The sequence below is a fragment of the Geotrypetes seraphini genome, chromosome 9 (genome assembly GCF_902459505.1).
Source record: "Geotrypetes seraphini chromosome 9, aGeoSer1.1, whole genome shotgun sequence".
Lineage (NCBI taxonomy): Eukaryota > Metazoa > Chordata > Amphibia > Gymnophiona > Dermophiidae > Geotrypetes > Geotrypetes seraphini.
The window spans coordinates 23,670,550-23,684,311 of record NC_047092.1 but is presented as its reverse complement, the minus strand read 5'-3'; the positions used below and the strand labels follow the sequence as shown (position 1 = coordinate 23,684,311).

At 41.2% G+C, this 13,762-nt stretch overlaps 1 protein-coding gene across 5 annotated transcripts in view; it reads left to right on the top strand.

Annotated features, from left to right (window-relative positions):
* GOLGB1 (golgin B1) overlaps positions 1 to 13,762 on the top strand; it is an 89,245-nt gene that overhangs the window by 56,521 nt on the left and 18,962 nt on the right. For 4 of the 5 annotated variants that reach the window (XM_033959494.1, XM_033959492.1, XM_033959493.1 and 1 more), the window contains 4 exons: positions 199 to 377; positions 5,101 to 5,266; positions 8,817 to 8,954; positions 12,082 to 12,240. In XM_033959494.1, coding sequence (XP_033815385.1) covers positions 199 to 377; positions 5,101 to 5,266; positions 8,817 to 8,954; positions 12,082 to 12,240 — 642 coding nt within the window. The remainder of the gene's footprint in view (positions 1 to 198; positions 378 to 5,100; positions 5,267 to 8,816; positions 8,955 to 12,081; positions 12,241 to 13,762) is intronic. The other variant, XM_033959495.1, reaches the window with a different exon arrangement.

Here is a 13,762-nt window from a genome sequence, read left to right as displayed (position 1 = left end):
TACATTTTGCTCTTCAAATGTGACCAAATTCCGTGTGTGTGAAAGCCTCTTAATGCTGTGAGTGGATTTTATGTATGTTTGTGTACCTTCTGCAATCCCTCAGTGTGAATTTTAGAGAGTGGTTTTTCTCTTAATATTTAATCTGTTCTGTGGTGTAGAATTGGTTGAGTCTCTGGCTGTTCTTTTCTTCGTTTAAAGCTGAATGAATTAAAGAACCTACAGGAGCAGTATTTGCGGATTGGAGAGGAAACATCTGACATTGCTCACCTAAAAGCCCAGCTACAGGCAAGTTGGCAGCAGGTAGAAAAGGAGCAACATCTCCAGGAGCAGCTGAGGTTGGATAATGCTTTCCAGCAGCAGGAGCTCCAGCTGCTCAGGTTAGAATTGATCACATAACCATATCAATCTGCTCTTCTTGCTGCCATCTTGCTACACAATTGTACTTTGCCCCTTGTTATCTGTCCACAATTTACAGCCCTTTCGTACTGCAGTCTCTGGTTTTGCTGCAGACAGTATGTAGGGAACGGGTGCAATATGCACCCAAATATAGTTTTACCCAAAGACCAATGAAAGTTAAGGTTTTTCATAGTAACAAGAGGTTACTACAGTAAGAATCCAGGAACATTCTCTTCCTGTAGCTTAAGATTTACATGGGGATGTTGGGGTGGGCATAGGGGCAAATCTGATACAGCTGAGAAGCCAGACAGATGACTGACATGAAATGTTGGAAACTGAAATATGGCTGGCATGAGATCAGAGAGTTTGAATGATATAACCTGAAGCACCATTTTACTTTGAGATACATTGGGGCTCATAATAAAAAAAAAAGTCTAAAAAGTGGCCTAAATGGGTACTTGGACGACCAAAAAGCCTGATCGTCTAAGTACCCATAACCAAAGCTGGTTGTAGACATATCTAAAAGCAGCTTAGGCCTTTCCCTTGCCTCTAAATGCATAGAGCGAAAAGAGACATTTTTAGAGGAGGGGAAAGGGCGGGAGGTGGGCCGACCTACACCTAGGCATATGGCAGGTATAACCAAACTTTCCGACAGGTTACCTAGTCGGCACTTATACATTTTGACTTAGACCAAGTCATAACAGGTATAAGTGCTGAAAAAGGGCCTGCTGAGCTGATGGCGGCTGGTGCAATCAGCTTAGTGGCCCGGCAACCATCGCAGCAGGAGAGATGGCTCATCTCCCCTTCCATGATGCGATCACCCCTCTACCCGAACTGCTGTGACCCGCAGCAGGAGAGATGCCCAATCTCTCCTGCCACAGTTAAGGGAGGGAACGCGCACGGTCACCGATTGTGCAAGGCCCCCTCCCTCCTTCCTACCTACCCGAATCTATCTATCTCCTTCCCTCCCCTTACTTTCACAGCGTGTTTTAAGGTTTGAGACTTGTTGAAAGCCGCTGGAGCGTATGTGCCGTCGTGTGCGTGTGTGGGCAGAAGCTTCTCCTCTAACGCAACTTCCGCAACCACGCAAAGGGTGCCAAAGGGCAGTGAGGTGGCGAGAGGGAAGGGTGGATGCTACAGGGATGGGGCGGTGAAGGGGACGGTGGTCCAGTGACGGGGCAGTAATGGGGACAGATTTTTTCCCCGTGTCATTCTCTATGGGTAACATTGGCTCACAACTCTCATTACAGGCTTGTCCTGACTACAGAGGAGTGAATACCGAGGACCTTTAACAACTTAATCAAATTTAATAGGTTTCATTTATTATTTTGATTTATTGCTTTGGCTCACCAAATTTAGCATATTCAACCAGTGTTTTTGACACGTTTGACTTCTCAGTGGCAATAAAATAAGATAGGAAGATTTTGTTTCTTTTTGTTTATGAGATCAGAGAGTACAGAGAAAGACTGGCATAATGATATCTTGGGAAGCAGAGAAATGCCTGGACTGAGGTGGGTAGTGACACTGTTCATTGTCGCCCAAGTAGTCTTTAAGTGGGTGCCTCCATTTAGGTTCCCTGAGACCACATGATTATAGAATACAGGTACTAAAATAAAGGAGTTTAACACAAAAAAATCCCATATAGTGTCCAAAAACCCCCAAAACTTAAAAATATAGGATGTAAACATAAAAATGTATAAATTATATCTTTTTTTTTTTTTTTTTTGCTTTATATCATATACAGTCGACCCCCGAAATTCACGGGAGTTATGTTCTTAGAGTGTCCGTGAATTTTTTAAAAAGCACGAATATTAGATGTGGTAAAAAAAAGCATATTTTCATAATTTAAACTCTTTTAGAAGATGAAGCAGACGTCGGCTGTTTCTGCTGGCCTCACACTGGCTTCATGCAAACTGGCAGGGGAGGTGTTCTACAAGCCTCCGGATTCGGTTGCATCTTTTTCGTGCTGACTGCAGATGCCGTTTTCTTTTTCTCTGGCGGCAGAAAAGGGCTTCCCTCCTCTGGTGGTACCTGACTCTGGCCCTGAGGCGGGAGGAGCCATTGGCAAAGAATGTGGCATCGGGGATTTCCTGGCACCAGATTCGTGAAGCGCCGTTGAAGAGGCCATCCTGTCCATGAAGAGAAGTTTTTGCGGTCCTAGCAACCACCTGGATAAAGAGGCTGCCGGTTGCTGTAAAAAAAACCCCAAAAATCTCAGCAGTGTTGCCTCTAGTCAGGGACTTTGGCGCTTGTGTACCTTTTTTTTTTAAAGAGAACAGTGAAAAACTACGAACTACAGGCTGCGAATTCTGAACCGCGAATTCATTGGGGGTATACTGTAATTTATATATTTTTATATGTACACATCCTATATTTTTCAGTTTTTAGGGGTATAGAATATAAGTGCCAAGTTTCCATTATAGAATGCTACCGTGTTTCCCCAAAAATAAGACAGTGTCTTATATTAATTTTAGGCCCAAAAAAGGCACTAGGTTTTATTTTCGGGGTATGCACATGATCATCTCTCCCTTCCTCTCCTTCACCCCAATTCTTCCTCTTTTCTTTCTCTCCCCCACATGTGCAGCATCTTTCCTCCCCTCCCTCCCATCCCTCACACAGCAGGACTGTTCCCTCCCTCCCATCCCTCGTGCAGCAGGACCCTTACCCAGCTTCCCTTCCTTTCCTTTCCATTCCTTCTGCAGCAGAACCCTTGAGCAAGCACCACCCCTAGCACCCGCCACGCAGCTGAATCCCCATCCTTCCCTCCCTCCCATTGGAACCCCGCTGCGAGCCCTATTACTTCCCTAAGCAGCGTCGGGCCGGCAGCACTAAACAGGCTGCTTCGGCCTTGTCTGCCCATGAATTCACTCTGCCGTGTTACTGATGATCTCATCAGTAACGCAGAAGTGAATTCATGGCAAAGGCCAAAGCAGCCTGTTAGAGCGCTGCTAGCCTGACACTGTTTAGGGAGGTAAGTAAGGCTCACAGTGGGGTTCCGATGGGAGGGAGGGAAGGATGGGGATTCGGCTGCGCAGCGAGTAGAGGGGGAGAGATGGTGTTTGCTCAAAGGTTCTGTTGCACAAGGGATGGGAGGGAGGGAAGGAAGGGAAACTGCCGGCGAATCCCGGGACTAGGGCTTATTTTAGGGGTAGGGCTTATATTAAGACCTACCCCGAAAACTCTGCTAGGGCTTATTTTCAGGGAAACACGGTAGTAACATTTAGGCACCTGCTGTAAGACCAACCCTAGAGCTGGCTTAAGAGCAGGTACCTAAATGTGACAATGATGCACATAATATACAATGCTCTGAAAGTGGGACTCCCGCCTAATTTCTACCCATGCTCCGCCCCTTGCAAATATGTGCTTAGATACCCTGCTAGCATTTGCAAGGGTACCCGAGCACAGAGTTGTGTAAGCACTGCTGTTCTAAACATGTACCATTATCGTTTCAAAATATTTTGTAATTGTTTAAACTAAACTAAACCTTAAGCTTATATTCCGCATCTTCTCTATACCAGTAGAGCTCGGCACAGTTTAGAAAGGAGAACAGATACAATATGGATTTGGAATAGTATGGATAGGAGCGGAATTTACAACTTTGGAAATAACCACGTTTTCAGATGTTTTTGAAATGGCTGGAAAGAGCCCAGATCGCGCAGTTGAATAGGAAAATTATTCCACAGCTCAATAATTTTGAAAAGTAGAGACCTCCCTAGTTTGCCAATGTGGGTAACGCCTTTCAACGTAGGAAAGGACAATTTACATTTTTGAGCAGATCCGGTAATGTCAGATCTTACAGAATTCCAAGACAGGGAAATGAAAGGAACATAAGAACAGCATTACTGGGTCAGACCAATGATCCATCAAGCCCAATAACCCTTTCTCACAGTGGCCAATCCAGGTCACTAGTACCTGGCCAAAACCCAAGGTGTAGCAATATTCCATGCTACCAATATAGGGCAAGGATGCCATGCAAGATCTTAAATGTTAAGCAGGCACATTTAAAATAAACCCTGGAAATTATTAGTCTGGCCTTTGAAAACACGTCGGTCCAACCTTTATTAGGAAATTCCCATAGCAGATGCTTTGCACTATACTCCTTATTGTGTCGCAAAAATTGAATTGCAGCTTTTTCTTTTTCACTAAATTCCATTTTGCTAAAATGGCTCTTAATGGTCACTTTCTGAAGGATGTCATTTGGAAAACCAGGGATCATCCAGTTTTTAGAGGACCTTGCAGTAACACCTGTCAACAGTATTTGTTGTGGAGTTATTTGGAAAAATGTTGGGGGAGGGATTCCTGTTTTTGCCAGATACTGTGTAAAATATGGTCACCTAGGTTGTTGAATTGCCCTTAAAATCTCTAGTTCCTCATTTACTTTTAATTGTGATTTTGACCCATGATATTGGCTGGCTAAGCACTCCTTTTACAAAACAGCGGTAACAATTTCCACGTGGCAAATGCAACGCAGCCCATTCAATTCCTATGGGTTGCATTGCTTTTGCCACGCCAGGACTCGCTACCACAGCTGTGTAAAAGGGGTCCTTAATGCTGTGAAAAGCCCTAATTTTCATTCGGCTCCTCCTGACTGCCAGCCTTGAAGTAATTTGATAATTAAGACAGCACTTTGGACAGTCCCCAGCTATTTCCAGTGGAGAGTCATAGAGATCAGCATTAAGCACATTTACTTTGTGCTTTCTGCAGAGAGGAAAAGACATTTTGGGAATCCCAGGGTGGGAGACTGAAGGAGCAATACCTGACAGCCCTGGCTGACAAAGACCAGCACATCAGTGACCTCCAGAGACTTCTGCACGAAATGAAGTCTGATTTTTCTAAGGCAAAGGTCACCAATGACCAATACCAAAAACAGGTAAGTCTTTTTCTAGCATAAGAGACAAAAGATTTGAACAGAATTTGAAAGGGTTCTAAAGTGGGAATGGGACAATTCAGCACAGTCGTTTCAGCATGGCTAGTTCAGCCCAGCCCTTTCAAAGTGTTCCTTTCAGCGCAGGACAATTCATCATGGCCCTTTCAGTGCAGGCTATTTCATCTCTTAATATTAAGACACCCTCTTAAAGTCAACCTTTTACCCCTGAAGTTTTCAAAAATGTGCCAGTACACACACAATATGCTAGTACTGTGTGTGCACAATTTAAAAATTAGGCCTATAATTTGTATTAATTTTTAATTTAATTTTATTAATTTAGATGTTATATAATATTATGTATTAGAAATGTTATTTTTTTTCTTTTCTATTTAAATGGAGTTCTTTTCATGATTATAATTGAATTGATCCTTTTTGGCTGTATATGTGGTATACAGTTCTCCCCCGAAATTCGCAGGGATTCTATTCCAGGAGCACCCATGAATTTCAAAAAACCATAAATGCGGTTTAGGAGCGGATCAGCAGCAGCGGGTGCTAAAAAAAACAATATTTAGGCTGGAAGGCGGTTTGGCTGTGCAGAAGGCTGATTGGCTGACAGGGGAGAGAGGAGGAGGAATCGGCTGTGCAGAAGGCTGATTGGCTGACAGGGGAGAGAGGAGGAGGAATTGGCTGTGCAGAAGGCTGATTCGCAGACTCAGTCATTCCCTGTATTTTCTGACTGGAAGAGGCAGTCAGAAAATACCGCAAATGACTGAGTCTGCGATTCGCGAACCGCAAATTTACGGGGGAGTCTACTCCTATAAAGATTTTAATATATTCATAGATCACCGAATCTCCCCAGCATATCAAAACATATTCATAGTACTATCTTATAAACCATTGAATGTTTTTCTAAAGTGTGTAGAATCCTCAGAGGGTTCGCTTTCCTTTATTTAGAGTTTATAGAAGGATAATATGAGCCAATATCTTCAATGGATCCTTTTTTTGTATATTTTTAACCTTTTCTTCTTATATATAAAGTGCAAATGCAGCAGTTTTTTGTGCAAATTTAGAAGTAAAAATAAGACCTTATCTTATTCTTAAAGTGCATTATGGGAGCGCCTCCACCGACATGCCATGTTTCAAAATTTTCATCAGGGTCAAGACTTCCAGCCCAAAATTCTAGAAGTATAGAAAATATATGTTCAAAGATCCCATTTAAATCAGAGAACCTACAATGCCTTAGTTGCACTAGTAATGTGAACTCATTCAAATATATAAGAAACAGCTTCATAGAAAACAGCTTTATAAAAAAAGCATTTTGTAGAAAAAGTATTTAAAAGACTTAAACTATCAGCCAGGAAAAAAGCACTTACAGCAGGCAGTTCTGATGTCACACTCCAGTGAATTTCATTCAAAGTGTTGGCGTCTGTCTTCACTTCCGTTTTTTTTTGAGTTGAACAGGCAGCTGATTCCAGCAATCACAGCAAGCAGAAAGCAAAACCAAGGGACCAATAGCAACACAAGAAGTGGCAAAGGAATCTGAATACAGAAAAAACTGAACACAGCAAAAAATGCTTTTTAAAACTAAACCAGGGACATCCAATCTATTTCTTCATTAAATCCCTCTGGTTCTAGGGCATTTAGAACAAAAATCCATTTTTGCTCTTTTACATTTACAGCTTTCTGGTGATTTACCACCCTCCCTCCCAACAGAAACCATATCAATTACTCTCCATTTGATATCAGATATAGTGTGACCCATTCTTTTCCAATGTTCCACAGTTGGAGCAGTGTCAGTATCAGTATTTACCCTAGACTTGTGCTCAGTGAGGCGTACTTTAATAGATCTACTAGTACGTCCAACACAGATCTTATTGCATGGGCATTGGATAATATATCACAAAACAAGAGAATTCAAGTAGATTCAAAAACACATACAGCAAAATGATGACAAAAAACCCACTCACTATTCACACATCCGCCAACCAAAAATGTCAAACGAAGAAAACTATATTACAACCTAATGGCCACCAGAGCAGCAAAACTAGACAGACAGCTCACCAATATGCTGTCTTCGACCACAAACTACAAAACCTTCAAAAAAAGAAACAAAAACCCTACTCTTCAAAAAATACATAAAACCTATTTAGCACGACCAGATCAATCCCAAGCTCCACCTATACCAGTGGTCTCAAATTCAAACCCTTTGCAGGGTCACATTTTGGATTTGTAGGTACTTGGAGGGCCGCAGAAAGAATAGTTAATTTCTTCTTATTAAAGAAATTACAATTTTGCATGAGATAAAATTCTTTATAGTTTATAAATTTTTCCTTTTGGCTAAGTCTTAATAATAATATTGTAATTTATAGGTAAAGAGACATATGATCAAAATGGTTTTATTTTACTTTTGTGATTATGATAAATATACCGAGGGCCTCAAAATAGGACCTGGCAGGCCACATGTGGCCCCCGGGCCGCGAGTTTGAGACCACTGACCTATCTACTCCTTATCAAATCTAAAATGTTCAAATTACCCATCATGTATTACCTAATTTCACGACTATTCTTATGTAATCCGCCTATGTATTTTGTAACTTCATGACAACCCTTATGTAATCCGCCTTGAACCGCAAGGTAATGGCGGAATAGAAATCACTAATGTAATGTAAATATAAATGTTCTGAGTGAAATCAACATCAGCAATGCCAAAGACAGACTAAAAAAATGTTAAACATATCCATCATAGCACACACCCTCCCTACCTCCAATTATGAATAAACAGAGGAAAAAGATTTTTAAAAATGCTTATCTCAGCTGTTTTCTCTGATGTCCTCTCCTGATCAGGAAGGCAATAGTTAATGTGCCATGGCGTTCTGTCTTATCTGGCCAACAAAATCTTGTGTTCCCAAGTCCCCAAATCTTCAGTGAAAATCAAGCCAAAAACAAAACTGCATCCAAAAATAGCCCATCCACACTCCACGTCCAAAACGGTAACATCCAAGTATTTCTGAAAGCTCCCCTTAACTTCCTCGCCACAGATCGTGTTTCAACTGTTCTTTTTCCAAGAGGAAGAATCCAGTGCTGAACATGGGAGAAAACACCAGAGAAAAAGTCAGCACAAACCTCCAGCGGGGCTCAAAGAGCTCAAATATCATTTACCAAGCTTCAATAAAACAGTCTGTAAAAGCAATGGCAAAAAAGATTTCTTAAAAGCATTTGCTGACTTGTCTTACCAGGAGGGGGAAGAAAACACCACCACATTCGTAGTAATGAAGGTGGTATTTACAGTGGTATAGATTTGTTCTCCAGTCTGGGGATGGACCCACATTTCTCCTTGCGAACACCACTGACAGTGACCCCACATACTCTGGTTACCCTATTGCATCCGTTATAGGGTGTGCGTAAAAGTTCACCAATATTACGTTTCTTTGATAGGAGGTTCATGAAATCCATCAAGCAACTGCATGACAATGCCAATGGTTCAGAACTATTTGTTTAATCCTAGTAGTGAGGAGGGGAGAATTTTTGAACATCATCCTATGTTTCTATTCAGGCTTCTTTGGATTCAGCCAGCTGCCCAGACGCCCATCATGGGGATCATGCCGAGTCTGACCACCTTCGATCCCAGCTCAGTGACTCCCTTAATCAGCTGCACCAGAAAGAACTGAGAATCCAGCAGCTGAACAGCAAGGTACAGCAATTGCTCTGTAGTGCCGCTCCCAACCAAGTCACGATTTAGGGAGAATTCTGGGCCAGCATGGGCTGCTGATGCGTCTTTCCCACACAAGTCATCCTGGCAGCTCTTATCCATGAAGACTAATTTAAGCCAGGTCTCGTATTTTGAAAAACTAGAGAAGTAGAGAGAAAAATAATGGAAGACCGGATTAAAGTGGTTCAGATGTAAGCATTTTTATTAGTACAACGTTTTGAACATGTGTTGCCAGAGTAAAGTAATACACAAAATGGTAAAAAAAAAACCCAAAGAGGTAAAGGTCTCTTTCATGGTTTGGAGCTAATTGGTAGCTCTATAATTCAGCATGTCAAGTCTCAAATTTTTAACATCCTCCAGTTTACTTTTCCCTTAGCCAACCATATCCCAATTTCTGTTTCCAAAACACAGTGAAGAAAATCGGGTCTAATGTTTTACTTGCTGTTTTGAGTGCTAAGACTAATGTTTGCAAACCGTATTTGCAAGTGCCTTTTATTTCCTGGGCCTGTTAACACTTGAGGGTACCTTAGTGGCATTTCTTTAAGTCCATGGTATAACTCGGTGTTATCTGCACTGGTAAAAGTCTGCCAGTAAGACTCAGTTATGATGTTCCTACTGAAAATGGTTTCTTTTGTGACTTGTTATACCTTTGGCGTGGAGTCTCGATTATCTGATGTAAGTGGAACTGACGGGTTGTTGGAGATCTAAAAGTCGGATAATACAGAAAAGGGGGGATAAAAAAGAACAATAGTGAATAGAGGAAGCAGTGAAAAAAAAGAGTGTAAAACTTTTTTTTTTTTTTGTGGTGGTTGTATCGGGCAATATGGGATTCTTTTAAATCTTTATTCCTTTTTATTTCTTTCAACAAGTGTACAGTATTATTACAATTAATTTACATAACACACTTGGCATTCTTAAACAATATTATTATACATGTTTTTATTCCCCCCCCACCTCCCACCCTTTTCCATATCAATAAAATATCAATAAAAGAGTGTAAAACTTAACTTACCTAACACTGCTGCCTTTTAACTAAAAGCAATGCTGAGAAAGAGAGCTCAATAATAATACTGTGACATCAGTGGGTATGTTGAGTAATCCAGAGGGTCAGGTAAGTGAAGGTTGGATAAGCAAGACTTTAATGTATTAAATAAAAAGATAAAATATTGGTAGTATCTAGAGCTACTATTGTGCAAGAGCTTTCAGAGGCAGTGGTCTCGTCGATACCTGCATTGTGCATCAATATGGTGTTGCCATTGAGAAATGCAAGGAACATCAATAGTGAACATAAGAATAGCCTTACTGGGTCCATCAAGCCCAATAGCCCGTTCTCAAGTTGGCCAATCCAGGTCACTAGTACCTGGCAAAAGCCCAAATATTAGCAACATTTCATAATCTCAGAGAAAGGAAGATTCCGGAATCCCAAAGAGTGGCAACATTCCATGCAGAATCCCCAAAGAGTAGCAAGATTCCGGAATCCCAAAGAGTAGCGGCATTCCATGCAGAATCCCCAAAGAGTAGCAGCATTCCATGCTACCAATCCAGGGCAAGCAGTGGCTTCCCCCATGTCTTTCTCAGACTATGGACTTTTCCTCCAGGAACGTTTCCTCCAGGAACTTTTCTTAAAACCAGATACGCTATCTGCTCTTACCACATGTTTGCAGCTGCTTAAAACAAACTCCTCCATCAGCACCCTGCATTTTCCAAAGAAATCTACGTATTTCTAACAAGAATGCTAGACTCTGTTCTCCCTTTTCATGAACTAAACTACTAAATCAAAAATGTTAGGGGGCCAGTTTCCAAAATTCACTTGAACTTGGAAGAACAGTTTCAGTAGGATCACCCTGTGGACTTTCCCTTTCAAAACTGGACCAGCAAAGTCTTTGGATGCAACTTGGTACTCGCTACATGTTCAGGTCAGGCCTCGAGGGGAAAGTTGAATTTCTTTTTTTTTTTTAATTTATTTATTTATTTATCATTTTACACAAAAAAATTATCAAGCATTATATCTTGTACAGTAAGATTGTATCCTAATACATATATAATAAGTGTTTAAGTGTAAGAAAATATGTTATATGTTTCTTCTTATTATATATGTATTAGGATACAATCTTACTGTACAAGATATAATGCTTGATAATTTTTTTGTGTAAAATGATAAATAAATAAATTTAAAAAAAAAAGTTGAATTTCTAAGTGTACTTTAACTCCAGCCCACCCCCACCTCCTCCTTGTAATGCCCTTTTATCTACGTACATTAAAAGTTAAAATACCACCGTGCCAATATCAGTAACTAATGGAATTGGATCAGATGTGGTCTAATGGAACATCTCCGTGGCACTGCTCAAATCACCCTTGCTGCAGCAAGAAATGAGAAGTAGTGGTGTATTGGATTGGAATCAAAATTTGTGTTTTTGTTGTGTTTTACTTTACTATTACCGTATTTCCCCACATATAGGCCGCCCCCTTGTATAAGCCGCAGAAAATGCCTATGCAAGTTTTAAAACTGATAGTTAAGCCGCCCCATTGTATTAGCCATGGCTTATCTACCAGTAACTGGGGCAGCCTATACTGTTTTTAAAAATTATCCCCCCTCCCACCCTTACCTCCCTCGCTGGACGGCGGACAGCTGCCTCCTTAAATCTTGCGGCCAGCAGTAGGAGCAGTTTTTTCGATCTCTAGCCCAGCCACACATTGCTTCCTGCATGGCTTTGCCATCAGTTCTCAGTCCCATGAGAACTGATGGCAAAGCCATGCAGGAAGCAGCGCGGGTCTGGGCTGGAGATCGAAAAGATCACTTCTGCCCTGTACCGCTGGCCGCGAGATTTGAGGAGGCAGCTGTCTGCCATCCAGTGAGGGAGGGAAGGGGAATGATTTTAAAAACCACTATAGGCCGCCTCAGTTATGCAAGCTGCACTCATTGGGCAGGCTTGCAAAACCCATGTATAGGCCACGGCCTATATATGGGGAAATGTGGTATGTATTTCTGTTCTGACTACTATTGTTATTTTGTGAACCGCTTTGAAGTTCAGTCGGATAGCGGTCTATAAGGTCCCCCTGTTTCTTGTCTTTGTTATTTCTAACTGTGCATAATCCATTTTCTCTGCAGCTCTCTCATATTTATGAGGAAAAGAATTTGCTCGTCATTCAGCTGCGAGGCAGCAGCCAGAACCTGCGGGAGAGCAATCAGCGCTACAGTGAAGTTATAGCCCATTGCGCTACTCTTGAAAGACAACTGCAGGAACTCCGACCTCAGCACAAGGACATGGTGAGAGGAAATCTGGACAGAGGAAAATGCACAATAGATACTAATCAAAAAATCCCTTCATTACTTGTGTGGCACTGGGAATAAATCAGGACAGTGGAGACAGAATACAGAAAATAAACTATGACGTGAAAGATGATTTTCCCCATGCCCTTCTTTTTCATCCTGCTATAGGAATAAAATCCTCATTCAGTTGGATAGGTCTGGAAGGGGCTTCAGATTTGGCACATTTTAGTAAATCTGGCCTTAACTTGTTAGCTGATGATACCAAAATCTGCAATAGAGTAGACACCCCTGATGGTGTGAATAACTTGAGGAAGGACCTAGCGAAGCTTGAAAAATGGTCTGAAATTAGCAGCTAAGATTGTAATGCTAAGAAATGCAAGGTCGTGCATTTAGGCTACAAAAGCCCGAGGAGACAGTACAGTTTAGGGGTTGAAGAACTTTTGTGCATGAAAGAGGAGTGGGACTTGGGTGTGATAGTATGTGATAATCTAAAGGTAGCCAAACAGGTTGAAAAGACGACGGTGAAAGCTAGAAGGATGCTAGATTATATAGGGAGAGGTATGGCCAGTAGGAAAAAGGAGTAATTGATGCCCCTGTATAAGATTCTGGTGAGACCTCATTTAGAATATTGTGTACAATTCTGGAGGCCCCACCCTTCAAAAAGATAGAAACAGAATGGAGTCAGTCCAGAGGAAGGCTACAAAAATGTTCAGTGGTCTACGTCATAAGGCATATGGCAGTGTCTCTCAAACTTTTTAGCTTCGGCACAATAAACAGAGCAAATGTTTTTCACGGCACATTATAATTGAAATGATAAAATTGCAAATCCTACAAAAAATTACCCACCTCCCTTTTACAAAACCGCGCTAGCGTCTTTTAGCTCCAGCCGTGACGGTAACAGTTCTGACGCTCGTAGGAATTCCGTGAGTGTCAGAGCTGTTACTGCCGCAACTAGCGATATAAAATGCTAGCGCAGTTTTGTAAATTGGGAGGGGGTAAATTTGAGAGTTATTTATTTAAAGTTCTTTAAATTATGTGTGGGTAACTGTAACAATGGTGAAACTAAAGTAGATAGAATTGCTAATCAGTGCAATAATAGTTGTGCTTGTTTTTGAGTACAAATTAACTCAAAACACGGCTTGATAGTCAACAGACAAGCAAACACGCATTTCATCACCCACCATCTGCAGCCATGCTCATTTTTCGATGTAATTTCTCTTAGAACTGAAAATCCAAGTTCACAAAGATAAGAAGATCCAAACAGTAGCAAAGCCTTGATTGCTTTGTTGCTCAAGTTCGGATAACTACTGCATAAAAAGTAAAAATGAAACTAAAATTATTTATCGTTAGTTTTCAAGAACCAATCATGTCAAAGAATGATGCTTGTCTGGGCGGTTGTATCACTCAGAGTCATGTATATGCGACACACGTGTCATCTATTCTAGTGTATACTTATGAAGGGAATTTTTGAAAATTAAAATAAAATTCTGGAATCTCTAATGGCACACCCTGAATCTCT